Raw genomic sequence first — 27,584 nt, forward strand, 5'->3', positions numbered from 1 at the left:
GAGAAGGAGAGCAGGAGGCAGAGAGTGAAATCCACATATCTGTACGTATTTTTTTAACAGCATTACCACTTCCTCCAAATTTAATCACATAATCCTAAAATTTAAACATATTTTTGTGCTATTGTGCTCCATCTATTTTGTTACTAGTATAGAGAGGTTAATTATTCTGTTGTTTCACCCACCCATCCTTCCATGTGTTTTGTTTCAGAATTTCACAGAAGAGGAATGAAAACCAGTTGGGCTCCAATTTGTGAATGCAAAAACAAAATACATCTGAAATGTTGGGGTCAAAATCCTTCAAATATGATATAAATGATTTTATGCTGGTGCCCTAGTGAAGAGAGGGAGGAGATAGCTTCCCAATAATGTTTTATTGTTGTTTAATGGGTGGAATGCTAGAACTACTGATGCTCAGACCATGAAATTTAAAGGAAGCCTTGGGCCTTCATGTCTGCTACCTGGCAGATCAGCATGTGCAGCTGTGTAAGGTAGGGACAGAGACTACTGGTGTCTCTTAAAGGTAAGGAACAGCACCTGTCAAGGACAGAGAGAGTCTGGTTATGGCTGGTGTGGTGTCTCAGGTGTAGAGCTTATGAGACATGGGGCTACTATCAAAAGCTCTTATCAAACTAGGAAGAAAATAACCTGGCCCTTAATGTGAGCATCTCATCCTGATATTTAACTTCTTCCTCTGAAGAACCCAAGAAAAAGGTTTTGGGTCAGATAATGAAACCTGGCAACTCTTTTCCTAAAGGTATTGAATTGTCTGGGGAGGGGGATGGATTGTGGGTCTAGGATTAATATTGGAGTGTTTGTAGGTCCAGATACTTCTTTGTCTAGTTGTACTTATAGTTCTTTGTAATAGTTCACATCTGGAATTTGAAAACTGCAATTTGGTATTTTTCAAATACTTGCGTTCCTGTTTGTCCTTACTCTCTTCCTTTGTGCTATTATTGCCATGTTGCATATCTACCTCTGCTGTGCTACTGAGGTACAAGTAGTCCAAACAATGAAATCACAATCTGACATGTAACCAATATTAGGGTGTAAAGTAATAGATGAATTTCATAGCCTGCCCAATAAATATTGATTTCACCCACAAACCTGTTAGTTTTTCCACCCATAAGTGATCTAGAAGATCCTGCCAATATGTCCTGATCCATTAGATTTCACCTTGATTCTGTCTCTGCCAAAGACTATCTCCTGGTCTTCCTGGGTGTGGGGGCAATATTTCGACATGTAAGACATGACCATTGCTAAGACAACAGAGAGGATCATCCTAACTTGGACCAGGTCTTGCTGTTGAGATCATAATCTTGTTTAATCTCAACTAGCAATTAGATTATATTATTCATGAAGGCACTGCCTCTTCCAGTAAGTAACCAGGAACTACCGTATACAACTTGCTTTTACTTTTTTGCTGTGTGTGTTAGCATTAACTCATTGCATCAGTAGCCCTAAATGATACACTATCCATTTTTGTAGTAAGTCTTGAAGTTTGTAGAATCAACAGCAGCAGGTGAAAAGATCTTTATCAAATAAGTGACTCTTCCTCATCTGACTCAGTTATAGTAGTCAGTGCATGCTAGAGTTGGGAAAAGAGAGGAGGAGAAAGAGAAATGGATCATTTATTGTAAACTTTTGAAGTGATCTGCAAAAAGCAGACTGTATTTAAATGGCTTTCAAACTGCTCAGTGAACAAATACTTGATGCGAGCGCATGGGGGTGTGTGTCTTGGATTTTCTCAATAAGTCCAATTGCCTGTACTCATCTCATTTACATTCAGGGTTAAACTGGGAAACAGTGTATCTTTAGAACATTTATTGTTTGGGTTTTTTTTATGCTTCTTAAGAACTATAGCAATGTTAGTTGTGTAGGACAGGGCTGGAGAACTCGTGGCTTTCCAGATATTGTTGGACTACCCCTCCCATCATCTTGTTCCATGGGCCATGCTGGCTGGGGCTGATGAGGGCTGGAGTCCAAAAACATCTGGGTGGCCACAGGTTCCCAACTCCTGGTACAGGATAAAAGGGCACTCTTTTCTTTCTTTTTTGGAACAAAGGGATTTGGACCTTTGGCATGACTACCTAGTAGATAGGCCCATTTCAACTGTATAATAGAGATACGGAACCTATGCTGGGAAGAAGCAAGCTAGCATGATACCAACAGGGAGATACCACCTCTAACTAGTTTCTATTTCTTCAAGTTAAGCCTGTATTACTGACGCATGAAAGATCATGAGTAAAGACTATTTTAATTTATCTTACTAAACAAGACTTGTGTGAGGGAGAGGTGGGCTGGCTTATTGCTCAATTCCATTTTCACCATTTATACTCTGCTACAGATAGAACTACAAAAAAGTTTTTATCTCACAAACATCAACAGCCTGTGGGCCTCTGGAGTTTGTTGGATGCCAACTCCAATCGGCACCAAACAACGTGACTAATGATGGGGATGATGGGAGTTGTAGTCTAGCAGCATTGGAAGGGCCACAGGTTCTCCACTGCTGTTTTGTAACATTCACTCAGGGAACATTTGCACTGTAAACCTGTATTGGTTTTATACCAGTTATAACTGCCATGCGTTATCCCAACGTTGTTTCGTGGCAGTGCTGCGAATTCTCTGTCAGCAGCTTCTCAACTGCGTCATAGAGCTAGCATTCTCAGAGCTTCCTGGAAAAAGTATGTCACTATTAAACAAGTTTATCAATGATGTAAATGTGTCCTGTGTGAGTAGATCCAGCAAGGTGGCCAGAGAGCTCAGTGTGGTGTAGTGTAAGAGCAGCCTTTCCCAACCAGTGTGCCTCCAGATGTTGTTGGACCACAATTCCCATCTTTCCTGACCATTGGCAATGCTGGCGGAGGCTGATGGGAGTTGTGGTCCAACAATATCTGGAGGCACACTGGTTGGGAAAGGCTGTGTTAGAGTGTTGGACTAGGACCTGGGAGACCAGGGTTCAAATCAGCCATGAAGTTCACTGGGTGACCTTGGGCCAGTCACTGCCTTTCAGCCTAACCTACCTCACAAGATTGTTGTGGGGATTAAATGAGGGGGGGAGAGCCACCTCAAGCTCTTTGGAGAAAAAGGTGGGATATAATGACAATAAATACAGTAAGTAAATAAATAATACTTGCATATAGTCTGGGATGCAGGGTGGGTACAGGGAGAAGATTACCTCAGTCCCACTCCTCCTGAAATGACAAAGTGTAAGGATTCAATACTGAGAGACTGGCCCACCTGAGGGCCTAACTAGATATGAGGGCAGCTGAGCACAAAAAGGAGTGGGGGTATTATCCTAATTTAATAATAAAGGAGGTGATTGAATGAAGAGTAGAGATTTCTGCCTCTACTTGCTGCTTACCTCCCTGCAACTCTTCTCTCTAGGCAACTTTCTCCCAGTTGAATTAATTTCTGGTATTTGAGCTCAGCTGAGGAGAAAAGTGCTTGGAGTGGGACAGACTGTGGGGAAGTTAACTATGGAGGGCCTAGTTCCATCCTTCTCAAGCACACCTTCTGCCATTAAAGTTGGACCACTCATTCCCCTTCCACCCCCTACTTTATACAATTTGGAGAGATCTGAACATGTTCTAGAAAATGTTGACGCCTAGCAGGACTGATATGTGTGAATCAATGTCCCAGAAGAGATGAGTAGCACACTTCCTCTTGAATTCTGTCTGTACTCTACTGTTCTAGAAACCCTAACATGAGTGTGACATCAGTAGCTCACACTACAGGTGGGAGTATGCACTGTAAATGAGATGCTCACTCCAAATAAACTTGGGATTTTGAATTTCAGTCAAATTAAATTTTACTCCAAGAGAAGTGGGGATGCAGGTTGCAACCTTTGGACAGGAGGACCCAAAGGATCCTGCAGCTAGTTCTGCATTCTCATGGACTGCACTGTGCTAGCCCCATGGGATTTTTTACTTTTTTGAACAGGCATCCTGCCACACAGCACGCCAAGTAACTCTTTCACCAAATGCATAATGAACTTATGGAATTTACTGCTACGGGATGGGGTGATAATGACCACTAAGATTACATAGCTTTTAAAGAGGATTAGGCAAATTCATGGAGACTGATTTTGAGTCAAATGGAGCCAATAAGTTCATGGAACATCTATATTCAGAGGCACAATATCACTGAAAATCAGTCACTAGGGAGCAGCGCTAGGAGACGGCTCCTGCCTTCATGACTTGCTAGTGGCATTCTTAGAGGAATCTGGTTAACAACTCTGGGAAACAGGATGGTGGACCTGATAAACTTTTTGTCTGATCCAGCAGAGTATGAATATATGAATTGCATTTGTCATTTTGTTGTACTTACTCCAGATTGCTCCATTTCATCTATCTCATCAACTCTAGTCAAATGAGGAGCACCATATTTGTCTGTCAGCTCAGCAATAGTCTTTGATGGTGTCTCTTTTTCAGCAGCTGCCTTTGCCTACAATTCAAAATTCATTTTCAGGACCATGATGAATCAAGAACTGTTACTGTGTTTTCAGCTGAACAAAACCATAAAAAAATAAGATCAGAGTCAAGGTGCAAGCCATTCCCCAGCTATTTTTGGCCACTGAGTATCTCCTGTGCACAAAAATTCTCCTTTGAAATGAATGTGTCCTGTGTGAGACCCACAGGAGTGTTTGACACACCCTGAATTTCTCCCTGTATTCTGAGCAATGTGACTAAGGCAATGAACTACCATAGAGAGTACTGGCCAATTCAGTTAGATAGCTGTTGTGTTTTAATGAAAGTATAAAGATATCTTCTTCAGAAATAGTTTAAAAATACTGCCAAGATGTAATATTTCCCCCACTGCTCGATGGCTGTTGTCCCTTGTTGTTATTGGACATGTACAATTTTAAAGGGTGGGAAATCAATACAGTAAGAGCTTGTTTTAGGCTGCAATCCAATATATGTCTACTCAGAAGTAAAATCCATTGGGTTCAAAGGTACTTACTCCCAGGAAAGTGTTTACTGCACTGCAGCTTTAGTTGAGGGTTTATTATTACATCTGCAGGTACAGGCTAGTCCTGTGCATATAGGGTTGCCGGGTTCTTGGCCTGAGACTGATCCTGTATCTTTAGGAGAAGAGAAAGCTAGCCAAGTGCAGGTGTTCTTGCAACTCTGTAATGAGAAAAACCACAAGGTGGAATTCTTTCTTCCCCCTGCACAACTTTTAAAGACACAGAAGACCTCTTGGAGGCTGGGCCTGGCAACCAAGAGGTCTTCTGTATCTTTAAAAGTTGTGTAGGGGGAAGAAAGAATTCTACCTTGTGGTTTTTCCCATTACAGAGATTCAAGAACACCTGCACTTGGCTGACTTTCTCTTCTCCTAAAGATACAGGATCAGTCTCAGGCCAAGAACCTGGCAACCCTATGTGCATATTGTATTTTTATTACTATTTTTTGAGGCATTTTCCTTCTTGGTCATCAGCCAAAAAAGGCTCCCCGAGTAGTTTACCAAGATTAGTTCTAAGACAGTCCTTGTCCTCAGGCCTCCAATCAAAAAGACATAACACAAAAGGAATATGAATTGGGATGGAGGAAGAGAAAAAGCAAAGTTGGGTACTAGTTCTTACAGTGCAATCTAGCCGTGTCTACTCAAAAGTAAATCCTGTTGAATTCAATGGGGTTTACTCCCAGGTAAGTGAGATTAGGATTGCAGCCTTGGTTACAAAATCATGACAGCCAGCTGGAACAGAAACATTTCAAGGAGTCAGAAGTTGTTGGTCTCTCAACAGAAGTCTGTCTTCCCTTCCCTCTCTCTGCCCTCCCACAAGGTAGAAAGTGGTGATATTTCAGATGCTATGATTTGATGACATGTCCCAGATTGTCAGTGTTGTCTCTTAAGAATTTCCTCTTATCCATTCTGCTGGATATAGTGTGCTCCTGCAGTAGAAGTGCCAAGGGCCATTGAGCTGCATCCAATTAAATCATAGTGAGACAATTAATTAATACACCATTTCCATGCCAAACCTCTGAAATCAATAGGCTGGACTAACATAAATCCATTGGTATCAGTAGGCCTACTCTGAGAATGACTTAATTAGATACAATCGATTGGCTTCAGTAGAGCCAACGTATTCTAAATCTGTGGATCTTGGGGCCAAACAAAATGTATGTCGATTTTTTAAATCGAAAGAAATGGGTAGGAGAGAGGACACGAGCCTGCTCTCTATAATTGGGCACTTCAGGCACTTTTCTCCCTGTATGGCTCCAGTACTGGAAATGAGCCAGCTGGGCTAAGCAAAAGATGCTTTAAGAAATTGAGAAGGTGCAGGTGGGTGGGTGAAGTTAAACTTCCTTCATCTATGTATCTCTTTCAATGTAAAAACAATACCTAGTCCCCCCAGCTTTGTATGTGAATAGGGTAAACACAAAAACAACAAAAGAGGTTGCTTCCATGATGTCTACTTTACTGGCCAAAAATATGTCTTCTGGAGTCGTATTATTGGACTTATTAGACAAGTAAATCAAGTGTGCCCGAGTCAAGGTCCTGAGAGCAAAGCCTGAAGTATATACCCGAGAGGGCTTTTTTTTAAAGTGGCATCATTCTTCTCTCCACCTGATGAAATGAGGACAGCCCATAGGTAGTGATGGTACCCCTGCATTAAACTCAATCACCACATGTCAAACTATTTAGAAGCCATAGATAGACCCCCCCCATTAGAAGAGCCTTTACGGCTCTCCGTTTCCAAGTCATGCCTACGGCCTATCTTGAAGGACGGTTTCGGGGTATCCCTGTGAACCAGCGCCAATGCATTTATGGCTGCAAGGCCATCGAGGACATCGTTCACTATCTACTCCACTGCCCACTTTTTGATGACCCAGACAAAAATTTCTTTCTCCCTTTTTAAATCTCTTAGGTCCTTGCCCTGACAGAGAAAGAGTATACGCGCTTTTATCTGATGATTTTAGTTTAGTGACCTTTGCAACTGCTAATTTTGCGGTTGCAGCCCAAAAACTGAGAGAGTCCTTTGCTGTAGAGATTAATGCCCTGTCAAGCCCCACACGAAATGTTTTGACATGATCTGTTAATTTTATACCTTTCAAATTTTTACCTGTTTGTATCTTGCATATGGCCTATGGCTAATCCTGCAATAAAGATTTACTTACTATTATTAAGGTAGTGATGGAATATGCAGATGAAACTGGAAACAGGCCTGGCATCAGGACAGAGTCTGCATGGGGGAACACCTGTCAAGGCCCATATCCCAGCAGGTGCTGACTTTGAGAGCCCCCCAACCCTGCCCTGGCTCCTCCTGCTTGCTGTGGCTGCCTCTTTAACCTGCTCTCTCCAAGCATGTGAGCAGATGCAACAGCAAGTAGAAGGAAGAGTAGCGTCTCTCTTGGAGGAAAGGAGAAACGGAAGTCTAGTTATTTGGCTGCACTGTAACCCTGATCCAATCACCCTTCTGAAGCTGCTTATGAGCCGCCAAGGGGGGAAATTATGAGCTTAAGAGCAAATGGTTAAATGCCCAATATTTTGAACATTTAAAGAACTTTAAAGGTTAAGCCAACACCTCTGCACAGAGTATCTGATTTGCAACTTTAAGACAGCTGCTTATAGATGCAATATCTGGGGACCAGTGGCCTGGTTCTCACATCATGTTAAGCCATGATTTATTAAATTGTCATTTATTAAAGCACGGCTTAGTGTCATGTATAAACCCTGCCCAGACTTCAACTACAGTTTGTTTACTGCCTGTCTGTTTACAGTTTGAAACCATGGTTTGTTAGCATGTGAACTTGGGTTTGTTTAAACGTGGCTTGGCATTACTTGAAAATCCAGCACCCTTCCCCAACTATGGTTTGTTTGTCCCATCCTAGATGCTCGCCAAACTACAAAAGGCAAGAGAATCTGGAAAACAAATGAAACTTGGGAGAAACAAGTCATGGCTTGTTAAATTGTCTGTGCAATAACTCATGATTAACTTGTGGTTTGCTAATAAAATAATTATTTAAACAAATAATGTCTTAGTGTTATGTGAACCAGGTCAGTGTGATATAGTGAATGAACTATTGGGACATGTATCCAGGGAGACCTTATATCAAGTCACTACTCAGTCGTAAAGTGTACTGGGTGACTTTGGGCAAATCATTCAATAACTTTACCTCTCAGTCTAGCCTACCTCATAGGGTTGTTTTGAGGATAAAAATGAGATAAATCTGTGAAAGATGCTTCATGAAGGAAGAATGGGATGTACATCTGAATTAACAAAACCTGACAAAGAAACAGCAGTTGAACACAGGGTAAAAAAGGTGAGATTTGAAATGTGCCATCCTTCAAGTGAAAGCTGCTGGGGCATAGTTTGGGACTTGATGACATGCAAAATAAAAATGATTGCTGATTATATTTCTCCTACCTCCACCTCTGATTGTTGTTTCTGGTCCGATAGGACCTCTTCTGTTTTTTCTCTGTCTAATCTCTCCCGTTCTTCACGTTCTTGTTCCATCTGTGCCTGCAGCCGTTTCATGCAAGTATTCAAGTTAGTGAAAAGACAATGCTCCCTGACGTGCTAGTCTTTTTCTTTGGTTTTTTTTTTTTAAACTAGCAGAGAGTTTTTACATGAGGGAGCATTAAAAAATGAGATCCTCCACTGCAGTGGCAAATCCACACTCCTAGTTTAGGACTCTAGCATCTGCATGCATGCCTAGAACAGGAAGGGACAGTAGAGCAGAGTAACTGAGGGGAGGGACAGTAAAACAAAGCCCAGATACATTCTGTCAAGCTTCATCTACTGGTGTTTGGTGGCAAGCAGCTCAACAGCAATAAATATCCATAACTGTAAACAAAACAGGAATGTGTGAATGCTACACATGACAAACCCGCACAAAGAAAAACCAGATCTTTATAACCCCCATCTGGAAGCATTCATATACAGCTCCCCCCCCCCCCGTTGCCCTACCTGTCTCTCTTCTTCAAGCTTCTGCTGAATCAAAAGTTCCTCTTCTTTCATTTTTTCTAGCATTTCCACTTCTTTTTGGGCCTCCTCTCGCTCTCGCTCCAGATCTTCCCTTTCAAGTCTCCTCTAGCAAAATGTTTTTAACAAAAAGAACACAGGTATGGAATTTCCCATTTGATACTTCCCTGAATAGCAAAAGGTTCTGGGGACAACAGTGAGAGGGTCAGATCCAGTGCTAGGCATGAATATTGGGGACTTCACAGTGTTTCTGTAATATCTGTTTGTTTACAAATGTACAAGTTCAGTGGGCATAGTGGAGGCAGGGGGTGCAAATCAGACAAGGACCCAAATATCACTGTTTTGTAAAGTGACATCAGTTGTCCAAAAGCAACTGCTTGCCCTTGGAATCTGTCAAGCGTCTCCTTACTTACCAGCTGCAAAAATAGAAGTCCCCCCCCTCTTTTTAAGTACATTCAATATTGGCAAAATATTCTTCCTTCTCTGAGCCTGTTTTATCCACACATTTTAGCCAAAGAATTAAGAAAAATCCTAGACTTTCACAGAGCTTGAATTTCCATTGAAGAAATGAAAATTGTTCTCGGCTAGGACACTGTCTGGATGCAGAAAGTGGCACAGCTCAGCCCTGACATTTTCATGGTGCAAGTCCTGTTCAAGTGTTGTTAACAATGAGAGTAGTGACCACCTTTAATTTAATACTGGAAGTATCAACCAGGACTGGATGGGAACTGGGAACTAACTGATTTCAGCCCTTACCCTGAAGGTATGTGTGACCTCATTTGTGGCCCTAGGAATATCAACTAGGCTTCAGCAAGTATTAAGCAGAACAAAAGCCTACAGTAATTTTTTCACTTAACACACAACACGATACTGTTTCCATAATAATAACCAGTGTTAGCATTCAGTTTTTCAAGATCCTAACAATACTGAGTTTAACAGTAGAAACCTCACCTGTAGTGCTTCATCCATATTCTTGCGATATTTATAAATCCAGAAGGCCAAGTACAGTATTGGGTCTGCTGGCCGACGTTCAGCCACCTCGGCAAGTCCCTCAGCTAAGCACCTGCCTAGGCATTTTTTGAGATAGGCAGACTCCATTTCCTATTCCCAAAGTACTCGTCACAGCAATTAGTGCTTTTGGATCTATAAATGGGGAGGGGTGGACATTTGGGGTAGTAAATTTCCATTATAGTAATTTAACAAATAGAAATATAAGCTGCTTTTAACAATCTTTACTGGTTAAAAAGTTGCCTAGACACTTAAATAAATACTAAGAAATTTGTAGCTAGTATTGACCTGGAGGGAAATCTATAATTAAAGCCTTGCTTTTTGGAACTGAAAGGCTGTAATTCTTGAGTTTATATCAGATAGCACTATCCATCCTGAAATCCTTCTGCATAAGCCACATGAAAATGCACAGGAGCTGCACAATAGCACAGAAGCAAGACTTTGGGATGGATTGGGCACACGTTGATCTTGTCATGTCAAAAACTGATGAATAAACTGGCCTTCAATTAGTTAGCTCAACACAGATTCCAGAGCCTATTCAAACTAGTAGTAACTCAACTGCCATTTGACTATGAGATCTACTTAAGAACATGGAAAGAGTACTTATCTAAAGAAAACTCACACTCATATGAAGAGAACTTTATTCCTGATGCAGGGGTGATCAAATCCTTATTGATATTTTCTTCACTTGTCTTGTCTAGAAGAATAAGCCCCGTTTGTATCCAAAGAAGGAAACCGTTAAGTCTGGATGCTTCTCTTTGGAATCCTAGCAACGGACCAGCGTTCTATCCCTATGCACCTATCTCCCTGAAGATCCTGTATCTCCTCATTTGATAGATAGTATTTCTTTCTGTTTATTATTATTGTTAATTGGATAGGGGAATATATATGTGCTGAAAAGTTTACATTGCATTAGTTTCTTGTTAGATACCTGCATACTGTGGGTAAAAACATGTACCTGTCATTTCTGTTTATTATTGCAATACTGATGTGCTCACCTATCAATTACTGTATTCAGAATTTTTTTTTAAAAAAAACCTTTGATGAAAGAAAAAAGTAGGTTAAAAAACCCTTTCTCCCTCTATCAAATATAATAAGGTGAACACATCAGTACTGCACTAGTAACAAAAAATGCTGGTACTTGTTTTTACCCACAGTATACAGCTATCTATCAAGAAAATAACACAATAGAAACATTTCAACTTCTAATATATACAGCTAAAAGATTCCCCATGCCAATTAGCAGCAACAACAAAAAGGCAGGAATAATACATACCAAAGAAGGAAGGGAATACATAGAGAATACCAGTTTTGCCCACAGTTATGGGGGCTAGGGACCCCTAAGTGGAATGCAGTTGGAAGGAAAATAGCGTTATAGGATTGGGGGTTGGTATGAATGATATCTATGAGTCCCAGCCTATAATCCTGTGCTTGTAAAAGACGCAGGGTGAATTAGAAGGACCTGCTGGACTGGTCAAGCTAGTTCCTTTCATAAGCTAATAGTTTTGCCAAGTCAGTCTGTGACTTAATGGGCCTATTAAGGGGCCTATCTGCATACCAAAGGATGTGGTCCAGAGTAGTCCTGTTGCTATGGGAACTCTCTGAGAGAGGCCTTCCTTCCCCATCATAGAGCCAAGAAGTGGCCTGTGTTAGTGTTAGTCCGGGTTGAAGCTGGAAACTAGAAGCTAGAGAGGCTTGCCTGCTCTCTGTGCTGAATCCCAAGTTATTACTTTCGGGAGTCCGCTAGAAATCTGATGGGGAAGCAAGAACTGTTGGACTGCTAATGTTGAGAACCCTTCCATCTTACACTCAGTTTGTATATATGTGTAAATAAACCATATATAATAAAGATACCACAATCTCTGCTGACCTTCATTCCATGGAAACCAAACCCTGGGTAAGTGCATGAACCCCTGGAAGTCTTGCGCCGCTCAGAGACTACCTCCCATCCCTTACTAGTTGTGTCTAAGTACATTTGTAAGGGGGAGGGGAGATGCCTCATGACTAGTCTGTCCATACAGACACAAAGGGTGGGTATAATAACCACTATCAGCTGTTCTTCACCAGGATCACCCCACTTTGCCATAGGAAATACCAACTATCATAGCGAATGGAGGAAGCAAAAAAAGCCTTCCCAGTGCTAACCCTACAATCACTGAACAACTGCCACTAAGAGCTGGAGGAGCCAGCCTTCAGCTTTCTATGAGATTATTCTGACTGGTCATTGTGAGAATTTTATCTTACAATAAGAATAGGCTTGGTGGCATGGCGTGCCTTTCATCAGCTTCAGCTATGACCCTGTCTGGAGGGACAACATAATGTCAGTTATCTATGCTCTGATCATCTCTAGGTTAGATTACTTCAGTGTGTAGTATCTGACAGTGCCTGTGAATGCAATTTGGAAACTATAGCTAGTGCAGAATTCAGTGGCCAAGCGATAAATCCCACTTCATCTGTTTTACTTCTAAGTATGTGAACATAAGACTGCAGCCTAACAATTCCTTTGGCTGGAGACAGGCATTCCTGTTTTCTTTTGATCCTCTCCCCCATGATGCAAGCAAACTGGAGCTTATGCTTTGTCCAGGCTTTTGGAAAGGGGTAAGACGTGAATTTCTGCTGTTGCTGCTTGTTTTGTTTGTGACAGAAGACTATATTTTATTTTATGCCATTTTAAGGTTTAATTTTGGTTTTGGTTGTGTTTATTTCTGCCCTGGGACCTTTGGATGAAGGGCAGATTATAAATCCTTCTAATAAATAATAAAATGCTATGAAATTGTAAGCATTTTTAAATTGTTGTGTACAGTTAGGTTCAATGTGAACCCTCACATAGTGGCACCTTCCAGTCTTCTTGAGAGACTAGGCTCTGCTATCTCCTCCTCTACCCCCATTTTAAGATTGTGACAAAATGCAGCTTTTGTGTCTTAAACATCAAGCCTAATTTTTTCCCCTCTTGGCCACCTCTGGCTTTACACTGAGCCTGATGAAGAGGAATTTCAGAAGAAAATCACCCTGTGTTAGAAATGGGGGTGCCACAGCATCTGATTGTCCTAATGCACAACCTATACTCTGGACAAGAGGCTACTGTAAGAACAGAATATGGAGAAACCGACTGGTTCCCCATCTGAAAGTGTGTGAGATGGGGTGTATTTTATCACCCAATTTGTTTAATCGATGTGCAGAACATATACAGAAAGCAGGACTGGACCAAGATGAAGGAGGTGTGAAAATTGGAGGGAGAAATATCAATAATTTAAGATATGCAGACGATACCATACTCTTAGCAGAAACCAGTAATAATTTGAAACGAATGCTGATGAAAGTTAAAGAGGAAAGCACAAAAGCAGGACTAAAGTTGAATGTCAAAAAGACTAAAGTAGTGACAGCAGAAGACTTTAATGTTGACAATGAGGACACTGAACTTGTCAAGGATTATCAATATCTTGGCATAGTCATTAACCAAAATGGAGACAACAGTCAAGAAATCAGAAGGCTAGGACCTGGGGAGGGCAGCTATGAAAGAACTAGAAAAGGTTCGCAAATGCAAAGATGTATCACTGAACACTAAAGCTAGGATCGTTCAGATCATGGTATTTCTGATCTCTATGTATGGATGTGAAAGTCGGACAGTGAAAAAAGCAGATAAGAGAAAAATAAACTCTTTTGAAATGTGTTGTTGGAGGAGAGCTTTGCAGATAACCTGACTGTGAAAAAGACGAATAATTGGGTGTTAGAACAAATTAAACCAGAACTATCATTAGAAACTAAAATGAAACTGAGGTTATCATTCTTTCGACACATAATGAGAAGACAGGATTCACTAGAAAAGACCATGCTGGGAAAAACAGAAAGGAGTAGAAAAAGAGGAAGGCCAAACAAGAAATGGATTAACTCCATAAAGGAAGCCACAGACCTGAATTTACAAGATCTGAACATGGTGGTTTATGACAGATGCTGTTGGAGGTCTCTGGTTCATAAGGTCGCCATGTCACAATGGACTTCAAGGCACGTAACAAAAAACTGCGGAAATCTCTCTTTCTCTCGCCCCCCTTCCGTCCTGGCATTTTTTTGTTGGTGGCCGTACTGAATCTCCAGCACAAAATAATTGCACAACTCCGCTAGTTTGTTGTTGTTATGAATCAAACAGGAATTCAAGCTGGCAGTAGGAGGGTAGTAGCCTTTCCACGCCTACGCTAAAAACTGGACCCAAAAGAAACCTTTTCTTTCCTATCTCTATGATGCCAAGAGACGGAAAGAGTGAGCACGCGGCGATTAAACCAATCAGAGGTTCACAGCCACGCTCATGGAGCCGAACAGCTTGCCGTGCCGAAGGGCGGGGCGGTCTCGAAGGAGGCGTCCGGTTGCTAGACAACGGGGATCAGCAAGCTAGCGTGCACACGCCATAAGCAGAATCCAGGCAGTAAGAGTTAGGGTTGGCAGAACTTGCCGGTGGGGTCAGTTGCTTGATGTAGATTTCTCCCGGTCTGATTGTCTTGAGATTGGTGGTATAACTGTGATTTATAAGTTATTAAAAAAATAATAATTCTGTGCCTGGCACGCCAGTACTAGTAGATTTGTAGTATAAAGGATTTGGTTTGTGAAAGGTTTTCATTTACTCTTCGTTGTGCTGAAAAGTAAGGCTTTATTTTGTGTGTCCTAATCTTTGGCATTCACATGACAATTGCTGGTTTGTTCCAGGTTTTTCCAAAGAAACGATCATGGGTGTTGCTATATGTGCAGCTGCAGTTCCTTTATTTGCAATATGAGGATGATAATAATATTGGCCTTCCTTGAAGGGTTATCAGAATTACCAAGATAATGTGTAATTCGTGTTATGCAAATACTAATTAACTTAACCTGTTTATATCTCTTGTCTTCTTTGGATATACTCCCCCTTACCTCCTATTTGAATATCCCTTGCCAGGAGCCCTCTTGAGCATAGAGGTGCATTGGCATAATGACTGCTTGTGCCTAATGGTACAGGTAAGTGATCCAACTGGCTTAACTCCTAAATATTACTTATATTCACTGCAAAAAGAAAAGGGTGCTTTGAAAATGCAAGTAATGTTCAACATACATGTATGCATTGAAGTACAGAAAGAAAGTTTGCAATGGCTGAAGGTAAAGAAATTTGATTAGAACACAGGTTCTTTCTTGGGAATTATTTTTAAAACATTAATTTTGTTAACTTGGAAGAAGTTAATGTGTTATGGCAACAGCTAACCCAATGCACAATATCAATGCAGAGCTTGATAGAAGATGGCAATGGATGTAAAATACCTCAAGGAATGCATTGGAAAATGCTTGGCTGAAGGACTTGCTGAAGTGGCAGACCGTCAGCCAGTGGACCCAATCAGTTTCCTGGCATATTGGATTTACAGCTACAAGAACAAATTAAATGAAGAAGAACAGGTGATGCATCTTATTTTAAAAGCAAAACTGAAGAAAGCCAGCCTCAAGATGCCAGACTTTCCCTTATCTTTTCCAAATTTTTCTGTACTTTGTGCTTTTTGTAGAGGAGGATAGAGAGGGCTCAATTAGAATGTGAACATGAAGAAGCCCTTGCAGAATTGGAGAGGATAGAAAAGTTGAAAGCAGAAGAGCTCCTGGTTGCCCAGAAATTTGAAGAACAACAGAAGGTCTGAATAGTTTGATCTTAAGCTGAAACCTTTTTGTAAATAATATTCAGTTTACCATTTGAATATGTGAGGTGATCTGTAATGACAGTTGAATGCCAAAAATAAGCCAATGGCTATTGGGTTTAAATGATGGATGGATGGGACACCATCAATGATTGATTTTAGTTAACTAAATTACAATTTTTCTTTTATAAAGATGTTTAAAGAGCTGGAACCAGAAAAGACAATTGTGGAATTAACTGAGAAAGATGGAGGGCCAGTTTTGCAGAGCTTTGAAGAAACTGACGAAAACCATATAAACAAAGTGAGTAACATATATGTATGTGAGTATATTGTATCATAAACCCCCTTATTAATGAACTTGTGTGGTTGAGTATTTCAGTTTGTGAGTAAAATGTGGCCACCGAAAAATAAGGAAGTGGTTTCATACTAGGGGAACTGCCTAGATATGCAGAAGTATAAAAATGTGTAAAGTAGAAACAAGCCTTTTAATTGTTGTTATTATTAACATTTATTACCACTTTCACCTAACGGTCTCAGGGCAGTTTACAACAATTTTAAAATACAGCATTAAAAACATAAAATCACTATATAGAGACCTTTATCCCAGTCCACATCCGTATTGTTTTAAAGATGTTTTTATTGTTTTATCAGTTGTTTGCCACCCTGGTCTCTTTTTTGGGGGAAAGGTGGGATATAAATGTAATAATAATAATAATAGAAATATAATTCTTTTTAAATAAAAAAGGTCTATGAGATTCCAGGAACTGTGAGCTCCCATGAATGATGAGGGGATAAAGATAAGGAAACAAATTAACTTAAATTGTTTAGAGAAGGAATTCATGGGTTCTTGGTGAACGCTCAAGACAGGAACTTCTCTGTCGTTGCTGCTATCTTTTTTGCTTCGGGTGAGGGACATGTGGCTGCCCAGTTCATAACTCTGCTAAAATCTTAAATTTCTCCATGTTTTCTATGGTCATCTCTCATTTCCATGGGGGGGGGAGGGTCCTAAGGGAACCAGATGTTGAACAGATTGTATCAGTAGCAACTAAGACTATGATTGAGGGTAACCTGGGGACACTGAATGTTGAACATATCTGTTGAAAAAATAAAATAAATTGATGAAGAGAAGGGGAATTAATTGGGTTTTCAAGCTCTTAGTAGTTTATAGTATCTGTGAGGTGAACATTAAGTATGGATGGGGAGAGATGTATGCCTTGAAATTAAACTCTTCTCCCCAAACTACTGCATCCCATCCCATTCCCACTGCATAACAACTAAGTGCTTGGGTTCAGAGATGGTACGTAGCTCTGATCCTGGGCCCTTTAGCACAACAGAAGAAGGATTAAGGGGTGGGGTGGGATAGGGTGGGTGGAGGTGTTAAGGTATCCTCCAACTACCCTGCATATAGTGAAAAATAGCATGTTTCCCCAACATTGTAGTCTTCTGTGTACAAGAATGTTTATTTCATTAGACATTCAAATACACAGCCTTACCACCTGTAGTCTGCAATGCTACTTTCCAAGAAAAAACAAAGCTCTCATCTAGTGAACTTCTGTTTTTGCAACCAGGAGGATATCCCTTTTTGGGTTAGGAGGACTCACTTCTGGGATTGGGAAGGCAGGGTTAAAAGGCCACTTCCTGTAAGGTGAGAGCTCCCCGTTAGTCTTCAGCATGATTAACAAATGGAAACATCTGCAACAAAACTGACCTGCAACAATATTGTTGGATCACCCTGAAACAGGAAAAACGTAACAAATGGAGAACTATTAGTGTGAGACTACTCAGGCCTTCTTCTAGCAGTGAAAACAATTAATATAAGCAGAGTAGAAGCTAGGATTTGAGTAAATGCTAGGAGTGTGTGGGAGGAATGTCCTCATCAATGAGAACAGAAAATTCACTAGATAAGAACTTCTTTTGTTACCTTGTGTATAAGATCATTTTCTTTACTGAGGTGTGAAAAAGCAGGAGAGGATTCCTTCGTGCTCAAATTGCCCAGTATATGCCACGTCTGCTTGAGGACTCACTGAAGGACCTTATGGTCAAAGACTGCCTTGGCTGAGGAGCTAGTGTCAATTATGGTAGAACGTTATTATGAAAGTGTTATTATTTATGAAATTTATTTATTACAAAATAATTCATAGATTATTGATTTGCAGAAGGAGGAAGAACTAAAACTGCTTTTAATGCAATCTCTTTTAAGTTTGTGAATTATCTGGATTATTTGTGCATTATGTTGCCCATTGCCAGCATTTAATATTTTAAAAAGTGAACATATCTAGGTAACTTATTTCAAAAGGGGGATTTTCATGGTGGTGTGGTCCTGTGCTTATGTCTATGAAATTGATTTCTATTAATAGAAGAGGACTAAAGAGAAAGATCTGGAGATTCCAGAGAAATATGGATCAAACCAAGAAGCCTTGGAAGACAAATTGGATCAAGGTGATGTAAGTGTAAAGAATGAGCTGGATGAGATACCTGGTGAGGCAAGTACTAGCATAACTCTCCAGGAAGCCTTGACAGAGATAATCATGGATGAAGATTTTAATCAGATTCCTAAGGAGATGATGGATGATGGAGGGGGAAACCAATTGGAACATTATGAAGTAACTGAGAATGAACAAGATATGCAAACAGAAGATGACGATCCAGATGAGGAAGACGATCCAGATGAGGAAGACAAATCCAGTCAAGATCTGGATTTGGAATAATAGCACAATCCTACCCATGTTTACTCAGAAGTAAGTCCCACTGAGTTCAGCAGAGCTTTCTTACAAAATATTATGCATAGGATTGTAACCTAAAACTTAAAGAAGCAACTTCTGAGTTGGTTTAGTTCCCCCCCCTTTCTCTAACTTGTAGTGTTCTGGTGTGGATGATTAAGGCATTCCTTCATAGCTGGGAATGTGTACACAGCTTGTAGTATTGTTGAACTGAAATGTGATATGCGTGAGAAGATGAGTGTAATATTTGACGATTAAGAGGCTGAGATGAATTGATCCTCTTGTGTGTGCCACAAGCCAGAGAGCTAATCTAGATAATCTAGATAAGCTCAAGAGTTCATGCTTGCCCAACAGCATCATTGACATTTTGCTCTTGAATTACAAATCCCTGTGCTTCATTTGTGAATTGCTGCTGAAATTCTCGTTTCAAAGGTGGCTTGCCATACACTCTTTGGGGTTGGTATGAGAGAAGGCATGGGAGAAGAGTGAGAAGCTATAGAGGTATTTCCACCATTTATTGAAGTGTGAGTGGAGATATCTTTAATGAATTACTGAGTGGAAGAGGTTTACTTAAAATCTTAGAATAAAGAACAGAACTCATCATGTTCATGAAGTGATAACCTTTTGTAATTAGATACAGTAGGCCCCACTCATACGGCGGGTTACATTCCAGACCCCTGCCGAAAAGCAAAGACCACTGAAAAGTGGAACTCTGTCAATAAAATGGCGCCTGTAGCCTGAAAAATGCTGTAAAAGCGGATGAAGTGCCATATGAGTGGGGTCTTACTCTAACTGAAAGCCGCCGTATAGGTGGAACGCCGAAAAGTGGGGGCCTACTGTACTTGTGTGATTTAGTTGTGCATTATTTGTGAACACCCCAGCTGTTAAAGGTGATAGCCATTCTGAGCCAAATCATGTTTGACCGAGCCCAATCAAGAATACTCCAGGAATGTGCAGACCCACCATCAAGCTTGTAGTTGGGCTGTGCTTATGTTGAGGCAGTGTTTATAATTCAGGGGTCACCAATGTGACACCCATGGGAACCTGTGTGTCCTTCAGTATCTCTTATGGAACCTGTAAAGATTTATGGGTAGACAATTAGCCAAACAAGGCACCACTGAAAATAGCTAATGGAGTTTGGTCAGTGAGCATGCCACAGGGTGTAATCAAGAATATTAAGAAAATAAGAACATAATTTCCAAATTCTAAACGCAGCAAAATTATAATATACAGGATAAGTTACTTGGAAGAGTACAGCCAATAAAAAATGACAAAGTTAAGCTAAGTCTGACTAAACACTTGAAAACTCTAACTCAAGTTCCTCAGCAAAATACCAACAATTTCTTAGCATAGTCAGTTACCAGATGGTCAGAGTCAGGTGAGAGAGCAGAATCCAGTAAGGCGTCACAAAGCTTAGGGACCCCCCCTCCCCCCATGAATTCTGCAAATCAAAAGAGGGGCCATTGAAATCATGCAAATCACAGTGATGTAGCCCTCACATGCAGACGCTGGTTCATACAAATAGTATCTCTGTCTAAGGGTGGCCATGAACTGGGCAGTGGATCTTACAGTCTCCCATGCAGATAGTAATTAAATGTGAGCTCTCCTTTCAGTTTGGAAACCTCTTCCGCACTGAGTGTTTCCAGATGTTTCTTCTAGACAGAAATCATAAGCTCCTTGAGGCAGGGACCTGTCCTTTTGTGCTCAGTTTTTGTTTATCTGTAAAGTATCACGCAGATCGGTGCTGCATATAAAAAATGTAACCGACTATTGTATTGCCCTCATGTTCTGTCAGTACTTGAAATGTTGTAGCTCATATGGAATTAATGTCTGCCTTTTCATTTTAGTGTGTGTGAAATGATCACAATGGTAATTATGATACATGTGCCTTTCATTTATTGTTTCTAAATGAAACACTAGAAAGCCCACTAGAAAGAATAAAAATGAGTACCTTAAACAAAACAAAAATACCAAAGATTCCACTTTTATTTCATTTGTCAAACCTTTTGACAGAAATGTCAAAGACTGTAACAGTTTTGTTATTAAGAAATGACATATTAAGGCTGCAATCCTATATATGCGTACTCTGGAGTAAGAGTAAACATGCATAGGAATGGGCTGCAGTTCAGGAGCCACTAACACTACCATAGTCTTACTACAATTGGTGGTTTCAGTGGGACTAAACTGGAGTGAGAGTTCTTTTAATTGTGCTATTGCTATATTTTAATATTAAGAAAAAGGCTATGCAAATAAACTTAGGTCTGGACTGTTCAACGTTCATGACAGTTTTGCAAGACTTTGCTTACAGTCCTCAAGATGTGCACGCTGGACTTGCTCAGGTCCTGTGATTCTAAAAACTGATCTGGTGGTTGTCACTTATTCTTTGCATCTTCACTAGCTGCCAGATGGTGTCGCCGTAGCTTTATAAACTAGAAGCGTGAATCATTGTGTTTTATCTCATTCACTGTTAAGTTAGAAAGCCAAAGTTAGAAAGTAGTATTTACAGAAGTAATTTAAAATAGTTGAGAGTGCAACTTGTGTATGCTGTTGAACTGAATCATGTATGGCCTTTTTATATTACTGGGAAAGACAGTAATGTACAATCTACATTGCAGGCAATATAGACCTTGCTCTAGGAATGGGATACACACAGATAGAGTAGTGGGGTATATGGTTTGCAAGGAGAAAGGCCCAGGTACAATTCCTGGTATTTCCAGTGCAAAGGATCTCAAGTAGTCTGCCTGAATCCTCTGCCTGAGACTTTGAGAGTCATTGCCAGTCAGCTAGAATTTTACTGGCCTGAGCAGAGAATTTCTTACTTGGTCAGTTACCAGAATTGGAAGGTGCAAAATCAGAAACAATTTCAACTGACCAACCTGTTGGTGCTGTTAATGAACATGTTTTCTGCTACCATAGCACACACTATGCACAAAGGCATCATGCAGAGTCTGGCTACATTTGTAAGGTAGTGAATATGTAAGTGTTGTTATGCTTATGCATGTGCATGTATTTACACTGGTTATATAAAACTCCATGGAGCATCACCCCATAACTTATGGGATGGGGAACCTGTTGACCTTCAGGTGATATTGGACTACAGCTCCCATCATCCCTGACTATTGGGGCTGATGAGATTTGAAATCCAACCATATTTGGAGGACCACCCCATCTTAAAGCAACGGAACCAATTTTCCAAGTATATTCTGCAAAGCTGCATGCATTGTTCACATGAACCAGCCAATCCAGAGTAGAGCCCAAACCTTTTATCAGCAAAGTGAATGCCTGCTATCCCATCTCAAAGGAAGTGTAGCATCTGAAGGGTTGCCACTATAACAGACTACTGGTTGAAGATGAGTTGCAGCACACTAAATTCTACAGTACCTCTGGAGTGGCAAATCATTCTTTTTGGAAAGGAAATCATTCTGCATATGTTTAGGTGCTATTTGCCCTTCTTTGAAATATTTCCCCCTAATGACATTTATAGTTCCCTGTTCAGAGCTACACAGCTCTGAGTGTCAAAAACTTTGTAAACAAAAGGTGGCAATCCTCATATTTTGTTTCCTGAGGTAAGGGGGGGGGGAAGAAATGTTAGGATAATAAGCTATTTTGAAAACATGTAGCACAAACCAAATGAACTGAAGACTATTCCTACACATCTTTATTCAAATGCTGCCATTTTCTCTGTGGAGCCAATGAAGGGCCTTTGCTTCATTGTGATGTCAACAGGAAAGGTTGTCAAGGTGCGGTTTCTAACAGCACAACCCTAACCATGTCTAGTAAGCAGTTAACCTCATTGAATTCAGTGGGGTTTACTCTCAGGCCTCTCAGGCTCAGGAAGGCAATGGTAAACCACCTCTGAATACGGCTTACAATGAAAACCCTATTCATAGGGTCGCCATATGTCTGAATCGACTTGAAGGCAATCCATTTTCATTTTACTGTCAGGTAAATGGGATTAGAATTGCAGCCTAATCGCTACACGTTAACGGAGAAAACAGCACAGATAGCCGACACACAAATCCACCTCAGCCTCCAGCAAAGCTAGCCTCTTCTGACCAAGAAGTTATACTCAACTGCAGACACGGTTTTGCTCGTCCTATAGCATAAAATGTCAAAACAGAAGGACAGGAAGCGAGCGCAACTCTATATGGTCTATCTCTATGGTTACCGGTGTCAGTCGGCAATCCTGGAAATAGTGGGGGGTGCGGGGAGATGACAAAGGGGTCATCTGCGCATGTGCACAACGCTTTGGTCCCGCGAGACGAAAAAGCAAGTGAGCGTTTACGAAAACATGGCGGGTGGCGGGGCGTGTTTGGCTGAGGACCGGATAGGGCAAGTGGTGCTGCCGGGGGACGCCCTTCTCCTGCCTGGTCACACTCAGGCGGAAAGCGAGAGGCTGTGTCTTGCCACCAGCGGGCCTCAGAAAGGGCGGCTAGTTTGCGGGCCGGGGCTGAGACGCGGCGGCGATGGCTTACTCGTCACCAAATGCGGGCTGCTGCGCTATCGGGGTCCTGGAGGACCGGCAGGCAGCGGAAGTGGTTCCGGGGGAACTTACTGGGTTGACTCTCAGCAGAGGCGGGTAAGGAAAGGCAGGGCGGGGCTACGGGAGGAGGAAAGAGGGTGAATTAGGAAACTGCGCGTGCGTGGATGAGTGACTGTTGCGGGCGCCCTGTGGTGCATTTCATGTCAGAATTTTCCAGTTATGATTAAGGAGGATATGTGTAAAACGCTATTGGCCCAAACACATTGTAAACAAGGAAGAAGTTCTCGATCTTTAGACTTGACACTTTAAGGCACCACATGGCCTGAGTATAAGCGCTGACACCAGCGAGCAAATAAAACACTTCTGAATTGGCATACTATAGCTGCCATTTTGGCTACATGCAGCATCCTTTGATTCGCATCAGAGCAACTCGGTTGAAACGTTTTACTGCTAAGTAATCTGTTCTGTTAGTCACTATAATAAATACACGATTTTAATTATTTATCTCCAGATCCAAAGCAAAATGGTGTGAAATGCACGAACCTTTAAAAATGCTGCACATAAATAATATTCCATCTCAGTAAACCTTATGACAGCCGTTGAAGGCATTATACCCAATATTTTTGTTTTTCGGTGTGTGTGTGCATAGGCAGAACAGTGGCTTTTCCTATCTCCACTTAAGTGAGTGTGATTTGCCTTGGCTGTTTTGCTCGTACATCTGTGCTGTTAATTGCTGCCGCCTATAAAATGTGGGTGGATGGAACTATGCATGTTGCCTTTTTAGTTTTTATTGAATTACATTTATACCCCACAAGTAAACCCTCTCTGCATTTGAAACCTGTTTGCTCTTTCTTCCAGAGGACCAACCAGAGGATGGAAGTCTGGAGTGTCTTCTTAGTTGTACCTTTAGGGAGCATATCTCCAGATGCTGTTTGCTTCTGTGATTGCAAGCATTAATGTCTAATAGATTCAAGGGCTTTGAAAATTGGAGGGGAAATCTTAGTGCTTTTTAAGTACCACTCTAAAGCTAACCATGGAACAGTGGGCAGACATATAGTGCTAACATAATCCTTGGGTTGCTTTCCTTGAAACAGTGCAGGTTTCATAGAAAAGTGTTAAGAGATTTCACTAATCTTGCATTCTAATAGTGCTTAAAGTTTCTTAGAGGCTGGTCTGGTTTGCGCGACATGCTAAGCCAAACCACGGCTTTGTGTAAATGTGCAGGCTCCTGGAGAGAAGCCTGTGGCCACTTTGCTTCTTCCTGGTGATTCTGCTGGTGCACTAAGTAGATTGTGATGATGGTAGATTGTGCTTGAGGAGAGTGCTGTGTAATATCAATGTTTGCTTGTTTTGTGGAAGAAAGTAATTTAAAAAGACTCTCCCCCCCCAAAAAAAAATCTCATTCTTTTCATGACTAGTATGTCCCAGTCAAGGGAGATCATGTGATTGGCATAGTGACCACCAAAGCTGGGGACATATTCAAAGTGGATGTTGGAGGAAGTGAGCAAGCATCTCTATCTTATTTGGCCTTTGAAGGTGCAACCAAAAGGAACAGGCCAAATGTGCAGGTGAGGAGTCTGAAACATGATTGACGAGGCAACAGCCTTTACATAATTTCCTGAAAGTCTCATTAAGTTGAGTATGATTTATTGAAATAGACATGGATGGGATAATGCTGTTAAATTTGTGTTAATTATTCAGAATAATAGTATTGAGTCAACACCTCTGTTTAGTCACAATGTCTTATAGATATGTGTCTGTGTGGGCATGTTGAAAGAGATCACATACATATTGAACAAAGAGTTTAAATTCCTTTGCATATTGCTTCTTCTCCATCTGTCAGTTTTTGACATGAGACCTTGAATTTTGGAATGTGGTAACAAATTACTCATTACCATGCTTTGATAGCCAAGAATAATAGGATAGGCTTTACTGATTTTGCCCTTTGGGTGCCGTCTAGAAACAATGTTGGAAAGTTAAGTGTCTGATGTTGCATCTTCCTGATACTGCTGGACTGAGATGACACTTTGAAGAAAATCTCTGAGATCAGCTGAGACTTCTACATTAGACTTGGTGTATTATAAACTGTTTCTAAGAACTGCTGGTTTTTAAAAAAATATTTTCAGGAATTTGGAATAAGCTAAACTAGTTAAAGCATGGTTTGATAATCCCAATGTTACAATATTTAATATCAGTTCACTGACTTTTGCTGTCCTGTTTAATGAGAACAGTGAACAACTACATAACAGGCAAAACCAATTATCTGATACTGCCCAACACTTCAGATAAATATGGGAATATTCTTGTGTGATGCGTCTATGCTCACCTCAAATATCATTTACATGGGAAATGTATTGCCAGTCTTTTGGGCTCTTGTAATTCAAAATATGGTCTCTGGTTTTAAATTTGATTTAAAAAGTTAATGTGAAATAAATTTGAAATTTATTTCTCACCAGGCACTTGTAATATTTGTAATATCCACCAAAAATGCTGGTTGAAAAGATATCTCCACACTGAGGCAAAGCTAATTGCATATTTCCTCAATATTCTATGTATAAATACAATAAAATTGAACACTGGACAGCCATCAAAAGTGTTACACATTCAGAACAATGTCTTCTATATATCTATTATTTTTCCTTAGGTGGGAGACCTTATTTATGGACAATTCATTGTTGCCAATAAAGACATGGAACCTGAGATGGTCTGTATAGACAGCAGCAGCCGGGCAAATGGAATGGGAGTTATTGGACAAGATGGTTTCTTATTTAAGGTGTCATTAGGCTTAATAAGAAAGTAAGTGTGATAGAATTTTTACTAGGATCTCCTAACTACTTGAACTTGGAATGGTAGTAAAACTGTTATATTTGAATTAGGGTTAATATTATTTTGTCATATTAATTACATTCCAAAATTGACATAGCTAAAAAAAGAATGGCGGTTAAGGGCTACAGCAGATTTAGCCAATGTAGTGTCCTCAAAATATTGTTGGACTACAAGTTCCATCATCCCTGACTATTGTCATTGCTGGCTGGAACTGATGAATGTTGTAGTCCAAAACATCAGGAGGGCACCAGGTTGTGGAAGGCTGGGCAAGAGCAAACTCAGCCCCATGATCCAACAGAACTGGCTGTCAAAGAGGAATAGTTCTCAGTGCAGTTTGAAAGAAACTTTTCCCTTTGTGCCATGATGAGCATGCAAAAATTTCATGTATATACACAGCTCTTTGCGATATGAGCCTCTTGGCAGGGCACTTCCCTATAACGCATATTCTACTCCTGGGAGGATGCACAATTTTTTTAAAGCAGAAAAAGACAGCTGTGGCGTAGTGGTTAAGGTGTTGGACTATGACCTGGGAGACCAGGGTTTTAATCCCCACATAGCCATGAAACTCACTGGATGACCTTGGGCTAGTCACTGCCTCAGCCTCATGAAAACCCTATTCATAGGGTCGCCATAAGTCGGAATCGACTTGAAGGCAGTACATTTACATTTTTTTAGATATCTGCTTAGAAGGAGACACATGCTCTTAAATAGGTTCAGCTTGGAACAATAATTTGCGCCCAGCAATTTCCCCCCCTGAAATGATGACTCTAATAAATTCTCTAGTCCTTGTGGTCCTTTGCTGGTGTGCTCTCTATGTCTGCTTATATTTCTATGTTCCATGATGCTTTAAGTGTAAAGAGATTTGGATTGAGAGCCTGTACACCCCAAGGAATCCTTCTACCAGTGCACATACTTCATCAGAATTTCTGACACAAACCCTTCTTTGACTGTGGTACAATAGATTAGGGAGGTGGAGATTTTCTTGATAATGTTTCTCCATGAAGAAAATTCCCTGCACTTACAAAGCTAGCATTTGGGAAGAAAGCCAAGCAAGAACTTTTCTCCCTGACATGTTTTTGAGACAAAGAATGACATATAAATGTATCAGTCAGTCATGCAGTTTCTCGCCCTGCATCCTGCCCTGTCCACCAACAGTTTAAAGAATTACAGTCCACGAGAAGATTTTATACCACTTCATCTGCTGCTTGTGTGACATAGCCATCTGGTGGGCAGCTCCCAAGTCCAAAAGTGAGTGGACCTATGAGTTTTTGATTGCAAATTCCAAAGTCTTTAAAAAAAAGCATTCCAACTATTGCAGGGATTTGGTTGGTCCTAAAGAAAATAATCTAGCTTTCTAAGAATTGAGGTCTTAATAATTAGAAAAAAGAAGAACTTAGCAGAGCCATATATTGACGTTTCTTCCCCTCATTTTTAATTTTGATTGCAGACTCTTAGCTCTGGAGTGTGAAATCATCCAGGATTTGGGACAACTTTATCCATTTGAACTGGTGTTAGGAATGAATGGAAGAATTTGGGTGAGAGCCAAAACAATTCAACAGACTTTAATTGTGGCAAGTGTCTTAGAAGCCTGTGAACACATGACTGCTGAACAGAGGAAGCAAGCCATTTCCAAACTGTTAGAGAACTAATGGGAAGGGAATTCCCCCTCTCCCCATTTTATATTCTCTGTGGAAATGATGACCTAGAAATGCATTTTTAATATTTTTTTACATGTAAGATAATAAATGTTACAGTTCTAATGCTTTTATTTTTATTCTGCATGTTTTGCTCTCAACTTCGTTTTGTGACAAACTCTGGTTTGTAGTGTGATTTTTGGAAAAACATGCATACTGCTGATTTTTATAATAGAATCAATGGTATTTGCAAAATAAAAGAAAGCTCCATTTTGTCTGTTCATGTTATTTTTACCCTCGTGGTTTATTTTCGGTGATTCACAGCTTTATCAAATGAATGTTTGTTCA

At 40.6% G+C, this 27,584-nt stretch overlaps 3 protein-coding genes across 7 annotated transcripts; 2 read left to right on the top strand and 1 right to left on the bottom strand.

The window, feature by feature from the left end:
* On the top strand, positions 1-20,207 carry LOC133388742 (DPY30 domain-containing protein 1-like). Of its 3 annotated transcripts, none has more exons than XM_061634975.1 (5): positions 1-41; positions 15,178-15,343; positions 15,448-15,570; positions 15,767-15,874; positions 17,931-20,207. In XM_061634975.1, the coding sequence occupies exons 2-5, from the start codon at positions 15,191-15,193 to the stop codon at positions 18,279-18,281; spliced, it is 735 nt and encodes a 244-aa protein (XP_061490959.1). In that variant the 5' UTR covers positions 1-41; positions 15,178-15,190; the 3' UTR covers positions 18,282-20,207. The 3 variants fall into 3 exon arrangements, with proteins under 3 accessions (XP_061490959.1, XP_061490958.1, XP_061490960.1); XM_061634974.1 differs by lacking the exon at positions 1-41 and adding an exon at positions 14,478-14,565; XM_061634976.1 differs by lacking the exon at positions 1-41 and adding an exon at positions 14,831-14,914.
* Positions 482-22,764, bottom strand: DYDC1 (DPY30 domain containing 1). Of its 3 annotated transcripts, none has more exons than XM_061634978.1 (7): positions 22,368-22,764; positions 9,878-10,069; positions 8,912-9,034; positions 8,369-8,464; positions 4,327-4,443; positions 3,135-3,191; positions 482-1,585 (listed from the first exon to the last, which is right to left on the bottom strand). In XM_061634978.1, exons 2-6 carry the CDS (start codon positions 10,022-10,024, stop codon positions 3,177-3,179), a joined length of 498 nt encoding a protein of 165 aa, XP_061490962.1. In that variant the 5' UTR covers positions 10,025-10,069; positions 22,368-22,764; the 3' UTR covers positions 482-1,585; positions 3,135-3,176. The 3 variants fall into 3 exon arrangements, with proteins under 3 accessions (XP_061490962.1, XP_061490961.1, XP_061490964.1); XM_061634977.1 differs by lacking the exon at positions 22,368-22,764 and adding an exon at positions 13,845-14,054; XM_061634980.1 differs by lacking the exon at positions 22,368-22,764 and adding an exon at positions 10,557-10,650.
* On the top strand, positions 22,573-27,510 carry EXOSC3 (exosome component 3). Its single transcript, XM_061634973.1, has 4 exons — positions 22,573-22,872; positions 24,195-24,344; positions 25,421-25,572; positions 27,050-27,510. Exons 1-4 carry the CDS (start codon positions 22,585-22,587, stop codon positions 27,249-27,251), a joined length of 792 nt encoding a protein of 263 aa, XP_061490957.1. The 5' UTR covers positions 22,573-22,584; the 3' UTR covers positions 27,252-27,510.
* The last annotated feature ends 74 nt before the right edge of the window (positions 27,511-27,584 follow it).

The sequence above is a fragment of the Rhineura floridana genome, chromosome 7 (genome assembly GCF_030035675.1).
Source record: "Rhineura floridana isolate rRhiFlo1 chromosome 7, rRhiFlo1.hap2, whole genome shotgun sequence".
NCBI lineage: Eukaryota > Metazoa > Chordata > Lepidosauria > Squamata > Rhineuridae > Rhineura > Rhineura floridana.